Consider the following 20,921-nt stretch of genomic DNA (forward strand, 5'->3'; position numbering starts at 1 on the left):
CAGAGGGGCATCTTAAGAGTTTTGCGGGACAGTGGACAAATAGTGGACCCTAAGCAAAAGGAAGAGATAGGAAAAATGATTTGGGGAGGAGGCAAAAGCATAATCAAAGAGAGGGGTATTAAGGAGACTTTTGAAAGTAGGAAGGCGCTGAGGAAGGACGCTCTGGGGGAGAAACTACAATACCTGAAAAAGTGCCATTGATTGGCAGAATGGAGGAAGCTTCCTGTCCAAGCTTTACATATGTTGTACACTTTAACCTCAAGTATGGAACCCTGCATCAGTAATGGCTAACAAGCCTTTTACTAGTGCAAAATCTCTTAACCTGGAGACTTGGGAGATACAGAAAGAGCCCACAGCATTTTAAAAATAAATGAGGAATACTCTCAAAGAACGGCAATTTCTACTGAAGGTCATGTAACTAGTTACCTGATACACTTTGTCTGTTGGAATCGGAATCTCCGTTATTAGAGGTGGAGTTGCTGGGGGCGGTGTTGTCCACTCCGCCAAGCAACGGTCGTAAGTGGCTGACTGAAACTTGCTCAATAAATGACGTTCCATACTTTCGAAAGTACCACCATTCAAATATCTGTGGACCAAAAAAATCAATGTATTGATTACACCTGAAAATCTGACACAGCTTTTAAGATGGCCTTATAGTTGAGACACACCTTAATGGTAGAGCAGTTAGGTGTAAAAAGGCACGCACAAAATAAATTCAATGTAACATTTTTTTAAAAATTTACTCAAAGTAAAAGGATATGGGAAGAGATTCCAATTTTTTTCTGCTGACTGTGACTGAGGATTAGTATATGTGCAGTCAGACAACTGAAAGTAGTTCAAGGTTTCTGGCAACAATAGGAACATGGCCCATCGCCTTGAATGAAAAGGTTTAACATTTTTTAAAAAGTTGTTCCAAGTTCTTGTGGAGAAAACCTTCACAAAACAAAAGCTGCAAACATCAGATTTCTTTGTTGGTCGAACAGGCTTCCTAGTACAGCTTTAATTAATTTTTTTCTAAGAAATAGATAATGGATGGCGTATTAATAAATGCACCACATGGTATCGTACTAAACCATAAAGACCAGAACATCCCAGATTCAGCTGCAGTAAGGCTGTTAGGAATGAAAAAAATTAAGGGTTCCCACTCTTAATAGTGATCCCTTTGGAAAGTGCAAGTGTGTAGACATTGGGAGAAGATAGGATCAAGCTTGGCTGTGATGCTCTTCCACGATGAACAGCCTACCAACACTTACTGTTTAGACTAACACATGAAAAATCACTACTTGGGCGTAGATCTACAAGACTTTTAGCACTGCTGCAAACGTACCACAGTAATAGTCAAATGCCTGCTGCAGAGAAGGGGGGTCATTTTGACTTTAGCCGATAGTGTATAACGGGCGATATCAGATAAGCTGCCATTATATATTTCTCCCAATTTTCATTTCCATTGAAGTGAGTACCAATGTATTTGGTGATGAACAAAATGAGCTGGCGGCAGTCTAAAGCCTGGGGGCGATTTTCACATATGGCGTACATCGAGCGGGGAGTTTTCTCCAGCTGCCCAACGATGGTGGGAGGCCCAATCAATTCTCGTGGTTGGGCCTCATTTAAATAAAACAGGTGAGCTGCCTGTGCTAATCACTCTCCTTATAGGTAGCTCACCATTTGGAAGAGTGGGAAATCCGGTGAGCCTGTTACCACTTAACGGCTGCCTGCAGCCCTTAACGGGAAGATGCACTATTCAGAGGTGGTCAGTGGAGACCGTGTTACTGAGGCAGCTTGACGTCGTCCAGGGACTCCCAATTCTCTAATGCAACTGTGGGGGTGCTTGTGAAGCAAGTGAGGACCAAGGAGGAGGCCCTCTTTGTCTTCTATGTGCAACAGGTGCCCTGGAAAATTAGCCAGCAACAATGGAGAAAGGTGGCTGAGCACAGTGCAAGGACCTAGCACCGTGCAGGAAGAAATTCAATGATCTTAGCAGGATTACCAAGGTAACATTCCCCTTCACACCTCTCTTACTCCCTGTACAGCTCTGCACCACCAGACTTTAGCCCAGTAATATCAATCCTTTCCGCCCTACTTCCCAAACCTCTCCTTCAATCACAAAGGGACAATTCACTGCACCTCGTTCTGCTTCCACTCAAAACATGCTACTGACCTCACAACTAGTTCCCCCTCTTGGCCACACTTACTGCTTCTTCCTCTCAGCATGTACACCATGTTAAGCTGTCACACTTCAAAACACTTTAACAAGGCACACTGCCACAGTCAGAAAAGCTCAGCTGATGACATTTTCATCTTTAAGGGATCACTTGGCTTGTTTTCTGCAGTAGTTCTATATAAATCCACAATATTTTGTTTAAAGCTTTAAAGATTAGATGGCACAACCACAGCATCAAAAGCCAACCACTAGGATACTATCCTACCTGGCCTGCACTGCATAAAGGAGAGAGATGTTGATGACCTCAACAGTCAGATACAGCTACGAAGTTCAGTACTGGTCAACTCCAGGTCAGAGATACTTGGAATTTTTTGTAGCCTTTGATGGTGTTGTTTACAATGTATTTCTCTCTGCCCAGTCCATTTCCCTTTAAGTGTTAGTGGGACTTGATCAGTATTCATTTGGAACCAGTGTTCTGGCCAATATTTATCCCTCAACCAACTCCGCTAAAACAGATTATCTGATCATTAATCTCATTGCTGTTTGTGGGTCCTTCCTGTGCACAAATTGGCTGCCGTGTTTCTCTACATTAGAACAATGACTACACTTCAAAAGTGTTTAATTGGCTGTGAAGCACTTTGGGAAGGCGTTACATAAATGCAAGTTTGTTCTTTCTTACTGGTGGAAGAATCCCCAAAACTAGAATTTTAATACTCCATCAAATAAAAAAGTCACTTAAAAATAATTTATTTCTTCTCCATCTTTGACCAGATCAGCATTCCTAACATCCTCACAGCATGGACATTCATATGTGGGTAATGGTACAGCAACAGAGTCAATGGAGTAGAATTTCAATGGGGGTTCTCCCAATCTCTCACCATAACTTCTGCAGAAACCCCGGAGAAACAGTGTACATGATTGTTTATGCTGTTGCTCTGAGGCTTCCATCAAAGTTATGGCAGGGGATTGGGAGAACCCCCATGGAAATTCTACCCCAATGGATTTACCATTGTGTTTGAAATGATAGATAGGGGATGGAAAGAGGCAGGACTGGCTGGGGATGATTCTTTAAAAATTTATAAAATTTGTACTATCTTGGTGAAAAAAAGTTTAGTAAATCTCTTTTTAGTTTGTGAGTGTGTGTGTCCACATGTGCATGTGTGTGAAGTGTGAGGGAGAGAATTTTACTGCCGTGCCATAATGTGTTTGATAAACCTAGTTGCAAACACTACACTTCCACCCAACATAAATAATCCATGGTGTCGCCAGAGGGGAGGGAGCATTTACGCTGCGACCATATCACTGGATCTCCGAATGTGATTCTGTAATAAAATGGACATTTCAAAATCACTTTTAAAAGTATTTACACCAAAAAGATTCATGTGAAATGTCCTGACAGATCCTGCATAAATCAAAGAACACCCAGTAGTGTGGAAGCGGTGAAGTACATAAAGTAAAGCACTTACAATATCATCCACATGAAGTACAAACCTGTGGAGAACACAAGTTATGAAGCCTGTCAGACGACACTGTATTATCTTTAATTCATTGCTTATGGATATGAAGCCTTTACTTCATTGGTGATGGATGTGATATACTCCAGTACACTACCTTCCCAGGTCAAATAAATAATTTGTATCTTGCCTATACTTCTCTGCATTACTGTGCATTACTGCCTGGCAGGCCACTTTACCACCTCTGAATATACAGGCATGTATAGTGAGCTTATCTACTCACCCACTGTCTGTCTCAGCAAATGTCTTTAAGTTAAAAAATATTGAACCAAAAGAAAAAAATACTTTGCATAAAAACGAGTCTTCAACAGATATGCTGCTTACTGCCGTCCAAAGTTCACCCCATGCTTAATGCAGTGAGATGCATGTTTCATGAAGATTTGGCTAATAACTCTTCAAAATAACGGCAAAGCTCTTAAATCCAAAAGACAAATCATTCATTGGCTTAAGTTATTTTTGTGCAAATTGTTTCCAAGTTAATAAACAAAACAAGCACTGGAATGTCACAACATCACATTCCCGTCCACTTGATTAAAAAACATCCAAACAGGATTTCACAAATGATAGTGTTGCAGACCTACAAGACAAACTCAATGAGAAATAAAACAGGACTGAAGCAGTTAAATGCAGCAAAAACACAACAGCACTGCTGCTACCAGACCATAAACACTACTCTTTCGCTACAGGAGGACTAGACTGTGACAAGCTAGGTAATGACCAGTACAAATAAACCAACACACCAGGGAGCTAACAAAGCACCAGCAGAAAAGCGCAAGAAGCCAGTGCCATGCTCTGGAGATGGCAATAAAGCCATTGTCATGCTCCAGAGATGGCAGTAAAGCCAGTGTCTTGCTCCAGAGATGGCAGTAAAGCCAGTACCATGCTCCAGGGATGACAATAATGCAAGTGCCATACTCCAGGGATGACAACAACACCAGTGTCATACTCCAGAAATGACAACGCCAGTGCAATACTCCAGAGATGGCAATAATGCCAGTGCCATACTCTAGAGATGGCAATAAGACGGATGTTGGAACTGTGTGGGGAATTAAGACACTTGGATAATGAGTAAGCAGGCTGCTATACTAACTGCAGAATGGTATCGGAAACATCTGATACAGCTGATTACATGAAGGCTGGCCCAGTGCAGTAAAATAGCATATATCCCTGGTAATTGTGCTAATAACCCCTCTCTTCTCCACTATCTGGATCAGTAGAAGTTAGCAATAATATTTCACATCATGGCACAGCCTTCAGCAGTCTCAGCTCCAGTCTAAGCAGGCGGCTTCATAACCCATTAAAGACTGACCTCAATTTCTGTCAAAGCGACAGTATGATCTCAGATGAACTGTTGCACTGTTTTGGAAATACATAAAAATGTTACATCGTCATGCTTCAATAAGCTGAGGATGGAATGCCTTGAATTCAGCAGCAGACATGTAAAGGAAGTACAGATAGTAATATAATAGACCTCCTCCAGCCATACAGCCCTCCGAGATCTCTGCGCTCCTCCAATTCTGCCCTCCTACACGTCCCCGATTTCCTTCGCTCCATCATTGGCGGCTATGCCTTCAGCTGCCTAGGCCAGTAAGCTCTTGAATTCCCTCCCTAAACCTCTCCGACTCTCTCTTCACCTTTAAGTCGCTCCTTAAAACCTACCTCTTTGACCAAGCTTTGGCCACCTGTCGTAATATTTCTATGTGGCTCAGTGTCGAATTTTGTTTGATAACACTCCTGTAAAGCGCCTGGGACATTTTACTACCTTAAAGGTGCCGTATAAATGCAAGTTGTTGTTGTTGTGAGCTAGTACAATAGTTTGCTAATAGTCCTTCTGTAAACTGCACTAAATGAAAGGTACACTTTCCCCTGCTGTGCCTCCTCCCCCTCAAATCACATTTTATTTTAGTCGCTTGTAAAAGCAGAAGGGGATCCATCCAGTGGCACAACCAAGAACTCACAAATCTCACTCTCAATTGGGAAATTGTAAACAATTTTACAACACCAAGTTATAGTCCAGCAATTTTATTTTAAAATAAAATTGCTGGACTATAACTTGGTGTTGTAAAATTGTTTACAATTGTCAACCCCAGTCCATCACCGGCATCTCCACATCAATTGGGAAAGGCAGGCAGGCAGTTCCAGGATTCGAATTCAGGGACCTGGCAGTTTCAATCAACAAGCAGCTCCAAGAATCATACCTGGAAACCTTGAGATGAGTGACAGGCAGCCACTGAGCTGGAAATCAGGAACTTTCTCAGTTTCAGCAACAGGCAGCTCTGGGACTAGTACCCAGGAACCTGTTTGATTTCAGCAGCAGGTAGTCCTGGAACTGGACCCTGGGAACCTTCTCGATTCCAGTGACAGGCAACTCCACATGTTTACTGACAGAGTCCATTGCAGCACTAGTGTCAAAACTGTTGTAAAAAAATGAAGAAATTACAGGTGGAAAAACTGAAAAGGTTCAGGGTGTTGAACAGGCTCAACAGCTCCTCCCACAGCAACCTGAACTATCCTCTGTCTGAATATGCAATAATTACTTATGTCCACATTATTATTCATAATGATATTTACTCACCAGAATAAGCCCTGAGATCAAAGATGATGTGCCTGTCAGAGCAACGTAGAATTTGGGGGTTAATGTATTCAAAAACATACTCACTGCAAAAGAAAGAAGAGAAGCATGCATTAACAGTCATCTTCAGAGGCAGAAGCACAGTTCCACAGGACTTTTGTAAAACTGATAAAGTGTCTTGTACTACAATTTTATCCAACTTCATATAATCATCATTGTATAGAATATGTATATATATATTATGGATTTCATTTTATTTTCTTGCAATTTACAACAATAAACACATCTTTAGATCACAGAACTTGTCTCAGCTTAACTGGGTACGGTAGTGTATTGGCTCTGTTACTCGACTGGTAAACCAGAGGCCTGGATGAATAATCCAGAGAACGTGAGTTCAAATTGAATTCAGTTTTTTGTTTAAAAACTGGAAATAAAAAACTGGGCTCAGTAACCATAAAGCTTTCGGATTGTTGTAATGTCCTTTAGGGAAGGAAACCTGCCATCCTTACCCGATCTGGGTTGTGTGTGACCGGCTGACTCTTGACTGCCCTCTGAAGTGGCCTAGCAAGCCACTCAGTTGCATCAAACTGCTCTGGTTCAATAAGAAGGTCCACCACCACCTTCTCAGAGCAACTAGGGATGGGCAATAAATACTAGCCATGCCAGCGATGCCCACATCCCGTGAATAAATAACAAAATGTTCAGCTTTATTTTCACCTTTCTTCAGTAAGTACACGAGAGGAGCAGGTACAGAAAGGTGCTGCGGAGAAGTTTTGAAGCAACTCATTTGATATACACAAGTGCAAGGGCACAGAGTGTGACCATTTGTCATCGTATTTACTAGTGAGAAATATTTATCATGAGCCTTACAGTTTGCATAGTTTATTAAGCAATGCATTCTAATATTTTTTTATATATTAAACACTTGTTACGTAAACAGAATTTGGCCAGACAGACCAAAATGGCCTCATCTGGCCCTTTACATTCCAATGTTTCTATAATCAGGAACAGCCAGACACACAGTTTACTCCTCTAATGAGTTAGCACATCATCTTTGCTCGAGAAATAGATTCTACCATTCTCTGCTGAGTACCCACCATGTTTTCTTCAGACTGCCACAAACTCTGAATGCTTACCCAGTACAAAAACAAAACCAAAGACCACTTACTGACCATCATTGGTGTTGCCATTTTGCTAAAGATGCACAGCTAAACAACAATTACCTTTTAAATTGCACACAGTGTACATCAGGTCAGAACCTTACAAAGTTAAAAGAGCCATTTCATGTCAGAAACTCCTGGCTTGCAAGCCAGAAATTACTGAATGCAAACCAGTGTATAATTACTTGGGCAACAAACAAATGTCACCACCCAGGTTGAGACCCCATAATATTTGCACCAAGATCGATCAATCTCAAAAGATGTAATCTTGATGCACTGACAATACCTTTTAAATATTCCAAGATGTTGAACACTCAGCCAGTAATGAATGTTTTGCAGGGCTGATTCAGATGCAGCATATATAGTTCTGAAGTATAACCTTCAGCAAGGTTCTTTTGTTGTTCTCATACGTCAAATGCAAGCTACAAACTGTATTACTAAGCAATTTACAAATGGCTCAATGACCTTTTGCTTCTTTGATGTTATTGATTGGTTCATATTCACAGCACCACATCCTCAATGTAAATTCAGTGGTTCTGATTTACTGTTATTAGGATTGGATGGCTTCTTACTGGAGCCCTTAGCTTTAGCTTATAACAAGCTGAACTTGAAGTGCCCTAGATTGCTAAATATACATACACTTTACTTGCTGGGGTACAGTTCCATGGACACTGGTGGTGCTCTGGTAACTCACCCAAATAGCTATTTTCTTTGCGTGAGCCTAGTCTGCAGGTAATTTCATCACATTCAAGACCAATCCTATTCCTCACTTGACATCCAGACAGGAAGCCCAGCATTCGTCACTAAATCTTGATAAGGAGCAGGAAGCCTCGCTGAATTTTCCTCTTCCTAGTTCAGGGGAAGAGGCCAACTGTAACATCCCAACTAATGCCATGTTATAGATTAGCTAACATATCACTGATTGTGAAACCAGACATGGGCCCTTCTGGTCTGTATGACTTAATAATACACTACATGGTATATTTAGCTTTTGGCTGTTAGAGAGAAGTCACAAACTGACTTACACTTTCATAAAAAAGGACATAGAAATTGAAATCAAACTAGTTTTTCCAGTCAATAGCTGCAAATCCAGACAATATGTACAGAAGTGATTCATCAATAGTGAGTGCATTCCGTTGGACGGTACAGATCTTATCAATTTAAAGCATATTGTATTGAGACTTTGTGTGTTAAATGCTCTTTAGATGGTGCACCGACCCCATGTCATCTCCATCATAAATTCTGCCTACTTCCACCTCTGTAACATCACCCTTCTCTGCCCCTGCCTCAGCTCATCTGCTGCTGAAACCCTCACCTATGTTTTTGTTACTTTCAGACTCCATTATTCCAATGCTCTCCTGGCCGGACTCCCATCTTCCACCCTCCATAAATTTAAGCTCATTCGAAACTCTGCTGCCCGTATCCTAATACAGACTTCTTGAAATACCATTTAAAAACTAGCAACATTTTGGACATCTGAAGAAATTTGGCCATAGTTGAGGTACAGCCACATTAATACATCCACAAAATTAGTCCGGTCAAACCAATAACCCTGTCAGGGCAAACTAATGAATTCTGTACATGTGTTATTGTGTTTGGTTTCTCCCCCACAAATGTGTGCTGCAGCTGCTCCTGGTTCAGTTTCTCCCCACCAGGTACTGGCCACAACCACAGCTTTCTGTCTCTCCCTGCCCACCTCAGAGCCAGTCGATGATAGCTGCCATCTTGTGTGCCCTGAGCTTTCAGAAAGGTAAAAGATACAAATTGAGTAAATTAATGAAGGAGCCCAAAAAGATAATACTTGCATATGTTTAATATGTTTTTGAAGGTTTAAGATTTGAAAAGTGAACTTTTAAAAGCAAAATCTTAATATTCAGTTCACAGATTCCATTATTCCCATTTGGCAATGCACTGTAGATCAAATTTGTACAATGGATTTAAAATCACTACCACCTCACTGTTAACACAAGGGGGCACTAATGATCTAATCTGAGTGGGGCAAAATAATTCTCAGATCATTCGTTCCAGACAATTCATCTTAGTACGACATCGCTCAAAAATGTGACAGAAGCCAACAAATTACAGATCTGTTTAAATTCTGGCAACGCTGTGTGCGCAACTAATAAACTAGGCAGTCCACCTATGTGCATACTTTCCTGTTTCAACAAAAAATAGCCAACTGTCCACATTCATTTCTACTGCAGCCTGATTATGTAAGTCCTTGAACATTAAGAGTAACATCAAGTTATGTGCTCAGTTCTGTACTATATACCCATAGGCCTAGCACTTTAAATGCTAGTCTACCTACAAAACAGGCTAGCCTGTGTAAATGCCATAGTCTTAGTCCTTCATTCGGACCTCAGGTAACCTGTTGCTGTAAATTGAGAATATATTCCAAATTCGTTTCTGTGTTGCAGCAAACTTGATGTCCATTTGTCTGTACATATATACGAGCTGCAAACTGCATTATAAGATATTCTTTATTCAAAATTTTTTTTTAAATTTAAACAAAGACTATGACGACCATCTTCATGGAATATATATTATGAAATACTTAAACTGCCTTTGTAACCTCATATTAATTCTGTCAGTTAATAATATCTATCTAAGTACCTTCCACATTCTTACTGTTTGATATCAAAATGTTTCTAATTGAATGAGTTAGTTCATAATTTCATAGTCTTTCTCTTTGACGAATTGGGCAAGCTAATAGATTATCAATGTAAATGTTAATATAATTTGGACCAGTTAATGTAAGATGGTTCAAGTAAATCAAATTCAGGCATCTAGTACTGTCCTAAATGTAGACAGTAAGTTCCCAGATGGCTCTTCCATGAGGAGTTAAGATGAAGGGGTTAAGGATTCAACTGGTGTGCTTTGATTAATATTCCTTACAAGGTCTGATCCTGTGTTCTTACATAGGGGGTGCAATAGGAGCAAGGAAACAGGAGCGATGTGGACAAGATGGGAAAGGTGCTGCTGAGGGCTGCAGGCCACATTTTCCCCAGCACCCCACAGCAAAATGTAGCCTACAGCCATTGGCAGCTCCTTTCCCTGCCATACAACACCACTATCTACAACCCAAAAGAAAAGAAAAAACATACAGAGAAGCAGAAGAGGACAGAGAGAAAAATTTTAAAAGAGTGAAGGAGAGAGGAAGAGAAAAGAAAGAGAGACAGAACCAGAAGTTCAGAAAATGAGAAAGAGCAACACAAAGGAAGCAGACAGGTAAGAGAGTCACAGTCATCTGTACTTATTTTGACTAACCAGTGCTGCGTTGTACGTCACTCCACAAAGTAAATGTGAACATTAAACTAGATTAGAGCGAACGCTGTTTTTCCTTCTGTGATTGACACTATGAACAGCTTACATTCATGGATGTTATCAGAAGTTTGCTAAGATTATCATTTACGATTGCTGAGCTATTTCAAACGGTACATATTCATTCAAGTGAGCAGTTTAAAAACAATTTTTAACTCAACCATAAATTTGTATTTTGTACTTACTCTCTGCATAACAGATGGCAAAGACATTATCTAATGAATTTCATTTCTCATAGTTGAGATGTGATTTCCTCAAGCTGAGCTCTTGTTGGTTACAAAATCATATGAACCCTTCAATCACTGCAACTCACTTGGGGTTAAGCACGACTGCACTGTACAGACTAAAAACAACTGCAGCATTTAGCCTGTTGCTTGAGTCCAAGATTAGATATTTCTTTACACCATACACAATCTCCTTTGGTTATGAACAGAAGGCACACAGCACAACCCGTCGTCTCCAATGACTGCAACAATTTGGGCGTATTATCTGGTTCAGATGAGAACTTTGACATGAAGTGCGCCCTGCGGGCATCCCAATCGAGGATCCCTCCAGCTTGAGGCCAACCAAGAACCACTTGGACCCATGCAGGTATGCAGGACCTAAAAAAGCTCAACTCAGGCTTCCACAGTGCATGGCACTACACGCAAGACAGAGAAATCTGGTAAAGGCACACGCACCGCCACGCTCCTACTGGTGGAGTAGGTGATCACAATAGTAGTAGTAATAGGATACATTCATATTGCAATTACATTTCCTTCTCCGGTTGGGAGGACAAGGCAGGCTGAGAAATGAACGCCTGTCTGTCAGTTCTCAATACCTCTCATAAATAGCTGGAAGGATTTTGGGCAGGGAACCAATTTTTTTATTACCATCTTACTCACCCTACCATTGCATGCTCCCTTAATGGCTGAAAAAAATCAACTAAATTCAATTAATACACTCCACCCACAGATTTCGACCTGACTGCTACTTGTGTAATTTTATAGTCAACTTCTGTGGATCAGTACTGCTCTCATCATTTTTCCTTGCGCTTCTAACCATTGGTCCAGGTATCAGTCTGATTAAGAGCAGGTGAAAGTGACTGGTGACAAAGTGGGCTAAAGTACTGTCCTCTCATCTGTGACCTTGATTTGATGCAAGTCTCTTCTCTGGAACAGCTGTGATGGCATCAGGTGAAATGTTTCTTAACTACTTTTATGCTGAGCAAAAACTATTCATAATACCATATAAACTGGCACCAAATCTGACTTAATGCGCTTTAATATTTGCATTTATACTTCATCCAGTTCCAGGAAAGTGACCTCCCTGCGCTGCTCTCCCATTTTTACACTCAGACTGGGGAACCAGTCTCTTTGAAGCTGGCTCCCCAGTGCTGTCAAACTGCTTATCCAACATCAAGTCATGGATAGGCCACAACTTCCTCCATGTGAACTTCAGGAAGACCGAAGCCATCGTTTGTGGGCTTTCCATAAACTCCACTCTTTTGCCACCGACTCCATCCTCCTTACTCCTTACCAGCCACTCACTCAGGCTGACCAGACCTCACAAAACCTTGGCTCCTGTTTGACTCCTAATGTCAAACCTCACATACTATCCAGCACCAAGACCACTTATTCCTCCCCTTCAACTCGATTACTTCAATGCTCACCTTGCATCCTCCATACACGACTTCTACAAAACACAGCTGTCTGTATCCTGTCTCAACCATTACCCCCATCCACAATGGAGGACAGGAAGTCAATGAATTAAATTTAAAATTCACATCCTTGTGTACAAATCTCTACATAGACTTCAGACATCCTTCCTAATCACTTCATTCATGACTCTACATCCATTCCCTTATCTACCTCTACTGTGAGGCACCTTGTGACATTTATCACATTAAAGGTGCTATATGATTACAAGTTGTTGTCATGGTTGTTGTATTTGGTGCATTGGGCTCCATTGATGGAGAGTCAAGCGTCCCTTGTTCACCTGATTCAAACTTGCTTCCTCATTCCAATGACAGATTCGTAGATCTACATTTTCATGGGTCTATGATGCGATTGGGATAAGAAAGATAGGCTTGTTTACCCAGTAAAATACAGCTGAGTGAGGGAGACCTGGAGGGTAATTTTAACCCCAAAGAAAAGGTGGGTTGGGGGCGGGTGGGAGGTTAAAACAATAGAATTTTGAAGCATGATCGTAACCCGGCTCCAACATGCCCACTTCCGAGTTTAATCCAGGCACGTTTGGATGCGCGCACACATACGGAACCTAACTTAATGCCGGCGGGCTGATTTTTAAAAGGGCAATTTATCTCATTGTTGAAGTACTTAATTTTTTGTTGATTCTAAGTCTGAAATTAATTTAACCTCACCTGCACGGTTTCCCATGGCTTCTGCATCTCGCCATTAAAACGGAGGCGAGATGCAGCCGAAGTTGATTTGTGACTGACACATAAAAATCAGCTCAGGTATTGCAGCTGATCTCTCAATTCTCTCAGGCAAACGTTTGGTTGACAGTTCTATGTGTTGGGTCTCTATTCACTCTGCCAGCCATCACTCAAGTAAATTAAAGATTCATAAAATAATCAATTTTGAGTATGCGCACAAGCTTATATTTTTAAGAATGACGACAAAATTTGAAATATTGGAATATTCTACAGTCATGTTACTTGAAAGAATCATAAAATTTTATAAGTACTTGGCTATTTTGCTAGTATAAATTCTAGCATTCAAAATATTTTTTCCAATTCTCATCCATTCATTACCTTTGTGTGCTCCATCTCTTCCCTTCTTTTTCTGGCATTCTCTCTCTCCATCTTTGGCAATAGACTTTCCATAGATTTTTATTACAAGCTCAGACCCCCACAACTATTTGGATTGTGTTTCTTCGCTCCCCACTTCCAGCAAATACTTCATCCCTTTCTTTAATTTTCTCCTTCTCTGTCATATCTGCTCTAATAAATCTACTTTCCACACCAGAGTTCCTAAAGGTCCTTCTTTTTCCTCAGCTGAGTCTTCCCTCAGCAGTGGTTGACAGGCAACTTTGATTGAATCCACCGCATTTCCTATATGCGGCAGAAAATTATTGCCAGGGACATCCGTTATGCCTTTCGTCTTTTGATGCTTATGCTAGTGCGATTAGGAATTTCAAAATATGAACGTTACTTATTTTGCACTGATCATCAAAACGCTTCTCTGCTGCTCACCCTGGAATAATGTTCCTTATTTCTGGCCTGAATCTGGAGCCAGCTCTTCATGCCCCCCTCCCCGTGGAGCCTCAGTGCAGACCGGCATGTACTGCAGTGGGTGCAAGATGCTGGTGGCTCCCATTGACTCCCTGCTTAACCTCAGCATGTTGGCTGCAGGTGTTTCCTTGTTTAATATTGGTGTATGTTGTTTGCTGGCTTCTCCCCACCAATATACGGTCAGTAATAAAAAACCTACAGTCCTTTATAAACATAAGGAAGTGTAGAGTACCTTAAAAATACAGCAAGATGTGTAACTTCCAAAGAGTAAACGTCCGTGGAAATCCAGGATTGGACAACAAACCACCTCTGCCTCGCCACTGAGCAGAAATTCTGGCATAGGATCACAAACTCTCATTCGCCCCCATCTCAGAAATTGCTGGTTAGGATTTAAACCAACATTCACCCCGAGACCTTCCCCGATGGCCTAGACACTGCCGCCACTCCCCCCGATGGCTCGGGGCCCCCCCCCTCACCCTTCCCAATCACAGACTTACCTGGCATCCGCTCCCCGGCTGCTTTCCTGACGGGCAGCTAGCCGTCCGACAGGCAGCTAGCCTTTCAATCTGGCTGGCTGGCTGGCGTGCCGGAAACCCGGAAGCAAAAATAATTGCCTTCAATTGAGTTGCGATCGCAGATTCTGACGCACTCACTTGACCGCCGGGTTTCCCATGCGAAAATCTACCCACCAGCTGAGTTCCCTGCTCCAAGTTAAAATCATGCCCCTGGTTTCCTTCTAACAGCTGCACCCCAGGTAGTGTAAAAACACCCATGAGATGTCACAAAGTTAGCTGTTATTGAAAATGTCACATTGATGCCATAAGGCTTCTAAGGCTGGAATTAATTCACGTTTGTTGAAGCAATGTAGTGAGCTTTGCACTGCATCTTACTTTTGCTCTACTTAGCCTGAGAACTCTGGATGCCAAGACTGGATTAAAAATGAAGAAATGTTCCATTCCTCAGTACTAACATCCCACACTTTGATGAGCACAAATTCATCTCCTTCCCCAGCTCCCCCCACCCCCCACACTAGCAAAATTCACTCCAATTTTGAATGTCAGTGGGGGATTGGAGTTAAAGCTAGCTCCCATAATTAGGAGTTCAACTGCGACCAAGCTGCCCACTTATTTTCTCTCTTCCCCTTTTTCTTCCACCTGCCCACCCAACCAAGACGGAGTAGTCTGTTACTTTGAAACACGAATGTCCACCTAGTAGACTAGTTCAAAGTGCCCTCCATTGAATGCAGGCAAGCTCAAATGTCACAACGGTAGCCCAGAGTTGTACTGGCACAGCTACTGGTCCAAATAAACACTGCTCAAATTGGTGGTCTACATTTATAAAAGCACTTTTTTGTCAGTAAATCTTTGCTTTACAACACAGTAATCATCTGAATGATTCCCATTAACTTCCTGTTAGCTATCGGCAGTCCATGGCAAACCACACTGTCACAAAATAAGAAAATAGGAAGAACTTACATTTATGTAGTGCTTTTCACATTCTCAGGACATCCCAAATTATTTTACATCTAATGAATTGCTTTTGAAGTGCAGTCACTATTGTAATAGAGGAAAATGCGGCAGCCATTTGGCGCACAGCAAGGTCCTGCAAACAGCAATATGATGAATGACGAGTCAATTTGTTTTGAATTAGGGAAAAATGTTGGCCAGGAAACCAGAAGAACTCCCCTGCTCTTCTTTAAATTGTACAATGGATCTTCTGCATTCGTCTAAACAGGCAGATGGAATCTCGGTTTAATAGCTCATTGGAAAGACTGCATCTCCAACATTTCCTCAGTACTTCATTGAAGGGTCAGCCTAGATTATATGCTCAAATCCTTGAAGTAGGGCTTGAACCCTCGACCTTCTGACTCAGAGGAGCGTGTTACCACAAAACCAAGCTGACACTCAATAGTTCCTTCTTTTTAGAAAAAAGGAGACAGGAATGGTTACTGACAAGGCCACTTTAAAGCACAAAAAAAATCACTGATCAACTAACTCTTTAAAAGGTTCTGCCAAATGTGTGTGTGTGTGCGCGCGCATCTCACACAGCTGTGGTACTCTTAGTTTATTCAGAGAATATTACAAACTCTAACTTATTTTATCCTTCCTACACTGGTTTGATTTTTACTTTAGAATATCCAGGATTATATACTCACGCATCGAAAAGAAATTTTAGAGGCACTCTTCACTTTAGAAGAATGCAAAAGTGGAATCCAGCGCACTGCTGCATGGAATGCTCCAGGATCAGACGGCTTTACTGCAGATTACCATTTGTGAGCAGCTCACTGCTCCTTTACAAAATGTTTAATGCAGCCTGACAAACAGGAACATTACCCGTGACAACGAGAAGTCCTTAATTCAAGGATTTCACCAGTAGTATGCAGGTAGGTGCAGCACTTCCCTCTCGAGGTCCTTGAGGGAGGAAGAGCAAAAATATTTAGTGATATTTCATATACGAACAAATCCGAGTTTCCTCCTGAGAGGCATATGATGTGGAGGAAGGGGGCGACCTCAGAGCAAGTTCCTTTGCAATATTTTGGATGTTAAAAGCAGGTTGACTCTTATTCTTTGGCTGTTTTAGAATCATCAGATCAAACTCGTTAAAAAAATCTATGATAAATGAAGCTGTTAAGGGACAGCAACAAATTCTCAAAGTATCTCCCTCTACAAAAAAGATTCTTCTGTACATTCTTCTCCATGTATTCTGAACCCAGTCACCCATAGAAAACAACCCTCCTCTTTTTAAAAGAAAACTCTGACAAAGCAGCACTTTTTCCTGCAGGTAGATTAGCTTTCCTACTCTTGTCTGATATTTCTGACTGGCCCATCAATCTCTGTTGAGATTAATGAATGATATTGTTTTAGGCTGCACTGATCCTGTGTTTTTAATGTGTTTAGAGTTTGTAGGGGATGCTATGGAACTCTTTTTTTGTTGCTAGCTGCTACAGGAAAGGGCAGCAAGCTGATTTAAGTTTAAAGCTGGAGAGGCAGGAATGGTTTACATTCCACCAAAGGCTTCCTTCTAGCTTAATGCGGGTGATTAAACAGATTTATGCAATTGATCCCAAAGAAAAATAATGATGCTGCTCCCTGATCTGTGTTGATTTCTAGGAGTGGACATTCGGCTTTGTGAAGCAAAGGCCTGATGCCCTAAACTCAGAACAGTACTTAAACTGGGAAAAAAAAACGTGTTCATACAGTCCCTTAATATGTAATTAAATCTTCACAAAGAACTTCATACAGTGAATTGCATTTGAGATGCATTGACTCATCAGGGAGGCAAATGCAGCAGCCATTATGCGCTAGCAACATCTCACAAACACAGAATGTCCTGTTAATCAGTTTCTCTGTGGTTTTGGTTGAGAGAATCAATGATGGTGAGGACATTAGGAGGACTTCCTGCTCATCTTTGATTAATGAATGAGATCTTTATCATCCACCTGAAGAAACAGACGAGATCTCGATTTAATGTTTCATTCAAAAGATGGAACCCCCAACAGTACAGTACTATCTGAGTAATGCATTGCGTTGACAAATGTTTATTTAAACTTAATAACGATAGACTTTAGGAAATAACTTTAAAACAAGATCAAGGCCATTTTACATCAAGTTACATCAAAACTACAGCACAGAAACAGGCCATGCAGCCCAACTGGTCTATGCTGACGTTTATGCTCCATACGAACTTCCTCCCTCCCTACTTCATATAACCCTAGGATATCCTTCTATTCCTTTCTCCCTCACGTGCTTATCTAGCTTCCCCTTAAATACACCTCCGATATTTGCATTACAAACTTGCATCCTCCTGTTCTATAATCACAGGTCCCTTTCCATTTGCTCATGAATGTATTAAAATACTCAACTCATTGTCAATTACACTAGAAAACCTTCCAAAATTGCACAAATGTAATAAACCTCACTAGATATAGAATGGCCCATCGCTATTATAAAACAGCAGTATTACCAAAAATAAGTCCTCTTCTACTCACACTTCCTGCTTACAATAGATTGTATTGTCTTCCAGTACCTCGGGTCAGGAAAGAAAGATGAACAGATTCTTAGGAAAGAAGGAGAAACAGATTCTTTTGATGCAATCTATTGCACTGAAGCTTTGAATGCGAGATACACCATCACCGGTCTGATCATAAATGTCACTTGTTGCATTCCATCAATGTTGACAGCTCTTAAAAGGCAGAAATTCAAATCCTAGCACCAATCATTTGAACTTAATTTCTCTCAATTAGAGAATTTCATTAACTCTAAATCAGGCCACCACCTATCTCACAGTAGCGTACTGCTTCATCCAGAAGAAAAGTCTATCAAGCCCCTGCCTACAGCAACAGAATTACCGGAAATCTTTTAGAAGCTGCAAACGACTCTCGAGCTAAAAACACTGAATTACTACAATGACGTAGCAGAGGTATACTGTTTAAAGTATTTGGTTCAAACAATAGAAATGATTAACAAACAGAACCATCTTCATCCTAAATGTTCATACAGTAAATCGTTTTCAAATGAGCCAAATACAAAACTTATCTGCGCCAGCTGAACATCCTGCAATTATCTGTGAATTGACAAAGCAAAACTGGCAGCACATGACAAACATAATGCATAACAATTTACTAGATTAAAACTACTGAGGAAGTTGGCACGATTGGGTGGTTTAATAAACTGTGTTCTGGACAAACAAATGCATCAGTTTTATATAATAAATGAAACTGCTAACAACAAAGCCTTTCCTTTGCTGCTGGCCTGTTCCTATTTCGTTAACTTGTGGCTTGACATAAACAAACATTAATTTAGCATTTGCAATATATTTCATTTCCACACAGACACGCGGTAAAACAGCTTCTGTGGACATTTTTTTTGCTCCAGCCTCATGGATAAGTAGCAATTTGGCATATTACGTTGTTTGAACTAACTCAGCACAACTAAACCATTCCTCTGTAAGAGAATCTGCTGTCGCTACCTAATAGATGCAGTTAGTCACCACCTGTTTGCCCTTGATAAGCTGGCAAGTATTATTTACGCATTTTATATACAGATTTGCATTTCTATATTATTTATTTTGCCCTACATCAATAAGCTGCAGATAAGGCGCACTATATCCTCTGACTCCTGAAACTACACCTAGAACTTACACATACCTCTGTTCTAACCAATTGCATGCAACTCTTTGTTAAACATCACAAAGATCAAAAGGAAAATACAGATGGAGGTTATTTGGTCCAAAAAAGCTTACCCTCCCAAACCACAGCATTTAAATGCCTCTTTAGTCACTATTATATTGTATTTGTGCCACCAGCTCTAGACACTTATTCTTTTCCATAAAAAGAATTAGTGCATTACCATTAACGTGCATAAAGACTTGTGATTTGTTAAACATACTAAAGATAAACTTGCCAGATTCACTGAGGTAGCAACAGTTTTTTTTTTAACCTTTTCTATTCTGCTTAGTAGAAGACACATATCGGAAGGCAAAATGGATGCCACAAGTATACTATGAATGGTGAAGAGTTAGCTGAAGGTGAAGTGGGAAGGGATCCTTTAAACTGGATAGGTGGGGAGATGAGGGCAGGAAGAAAACAGGATCCCAAATAAGACAGGTCATAGGGAAAGCCCATAAACTGGTCCCTAGCATTAGGAGTCTGAGTTATTAAAAAAAATTGGAGAAACATAGGCTTTTCAGCCTTGAAAGAAGTACAGTATCTGAGAGATGACTGTAGAGAGTTTAAAAGATTGTTAAAGGTATAGAAAAAGTTAACTCAGAATATTTAAATTAAATGCAGGAATAGAACAATGAACACAAGTTCAAACTGGTGAAAGGTAACTTTAGGACTGGTATTGGGAAATTCTTCTTTACACAAAGTGATCAACATGCAGAACAGACTTCCAGATAGAGTAGTGGAGGCATAAACCATGGAATCCTTTAAAAGAACAATTGGATGCTACAGTGGGGGGGAACGCAAGAATCTCTGTGGATGGATGAATTAAAATGGGCCGAATGGCCTTCCTCACCTGTAATTATCGTGTGAAAGAAAAGAATGGAGTATTATTTGAAATGAGATTATGGGATAGACTTTCATCTTCACCACCTGGGTGGTAATCTGGCAGGGCATTTCAATGGAATGAAAATCAGGCGGGTTCTATAAAGATTGTGTGATTCATCGCACTAGATTACCGCCCAGTGAAGACGACAATCTACCCCGATAATACCTTTCGTTAAAAAAATGTGCTCAAATATTTTTGTTTAGGAAGGGAGAATGGCTAGAAGAGTTTACACTGGAATGATGAAATCACGTGCAAGTGAACCAAATGACAAATTTCAATGTAAATTAAATCGTCGCGTGCAAATGAAGAAAGGGCTGGCAGGTACTTTTCATGGAAGTGCCACTTTAACGGAAAAACCAGTGGTGATAAAGCATGAAGAATTGCACAATGGCTATGTCTGCTGAACTTGCTATTTATTTATGAAGATCAGTAGAAAATATTAATCTGTGGCCCTGGGGCAAACATACTCAAATTGAGGAAACCCCTCCTTGAAATGTTGGTCAACAAAAAATAAAATGCCCAGATGCTCAATGGGTAACGGCAGCATGTGGTGTGCTATTAAATCATCAGATTAGGAAGGTTCCAGATTTAATCACTAGTCTGCGCTAAATTAGTCAATCTCAGCTGGGACAGCTTTGGGAGTATTCAGCCACTAGAGCCCCGAGCAGAGAAAATCAGTCAGAGTTTCTGCTACAGATCGACATCCAGTGACCCCTGCTAATGCTGATGTGCAGAAAGGAACAGTCTCGACTGTGGTGTTCCCCATGATGAAATAGCCTGCCAAAGCACATTAAGAATGGTGATTGTAGAAATAGCTCCAAACCATTTGTTCACCTTTGTTCTTAACGACTGTAACTGTCTCCATCCTCAACAACCTTCATAATGCAGAAAGAAAAGTAAATCAAAGA

At 40.8% G+C, this 20,921-nt stretch overlaps 1 protein-coding gene across 7 annotated transcripts in view; it reads right to left on the reverse strand.

Annotated features, from left to right (window-relative positions):
* The window catches only part of LOC137334681 (suppressor of tumorigenicity 7 protein homolog), a 147,045-nt gene that overhangs the window by 53,063 nt on the left and 73,061 nt on the right, over nt 1-20,921 (reverse strand). For all 7 annotated transcript variants that reach the window (XM_067999543.1, XM_067999539.1, XM_067999542.1 and 4 more), the window contains exons 2-3: nt 6,251-6,333; nt 427-586 (exon numbers count right to left, since the gene is read on the reverse strand). In XM_067999543.1, coding sequence (XP_067855644.1) covers nt 427-586; nt 6,251-6,333 — 243 coding nt within the window. The remainder of the gene's footprint in view (nt 1-426; nt 587-6,250; nt 6,334-20,921) is intronic.

The sequence above is a fragment of the Heptranchias perlo genome, chromosome 18, assembly GCF_035084215.1.
Source record: "Heptranchias perlo isolate sHepPer1 chromosome 18, sHepPer1.hap1, whole genome shotgun sequence".
Lineage (NCBI taxonomy): Eukaryota > Metazoa > Chordata > Chondrichthyes > Hexanchiformes > Hexanchidae > Heptranchias > Heptranchias perlo.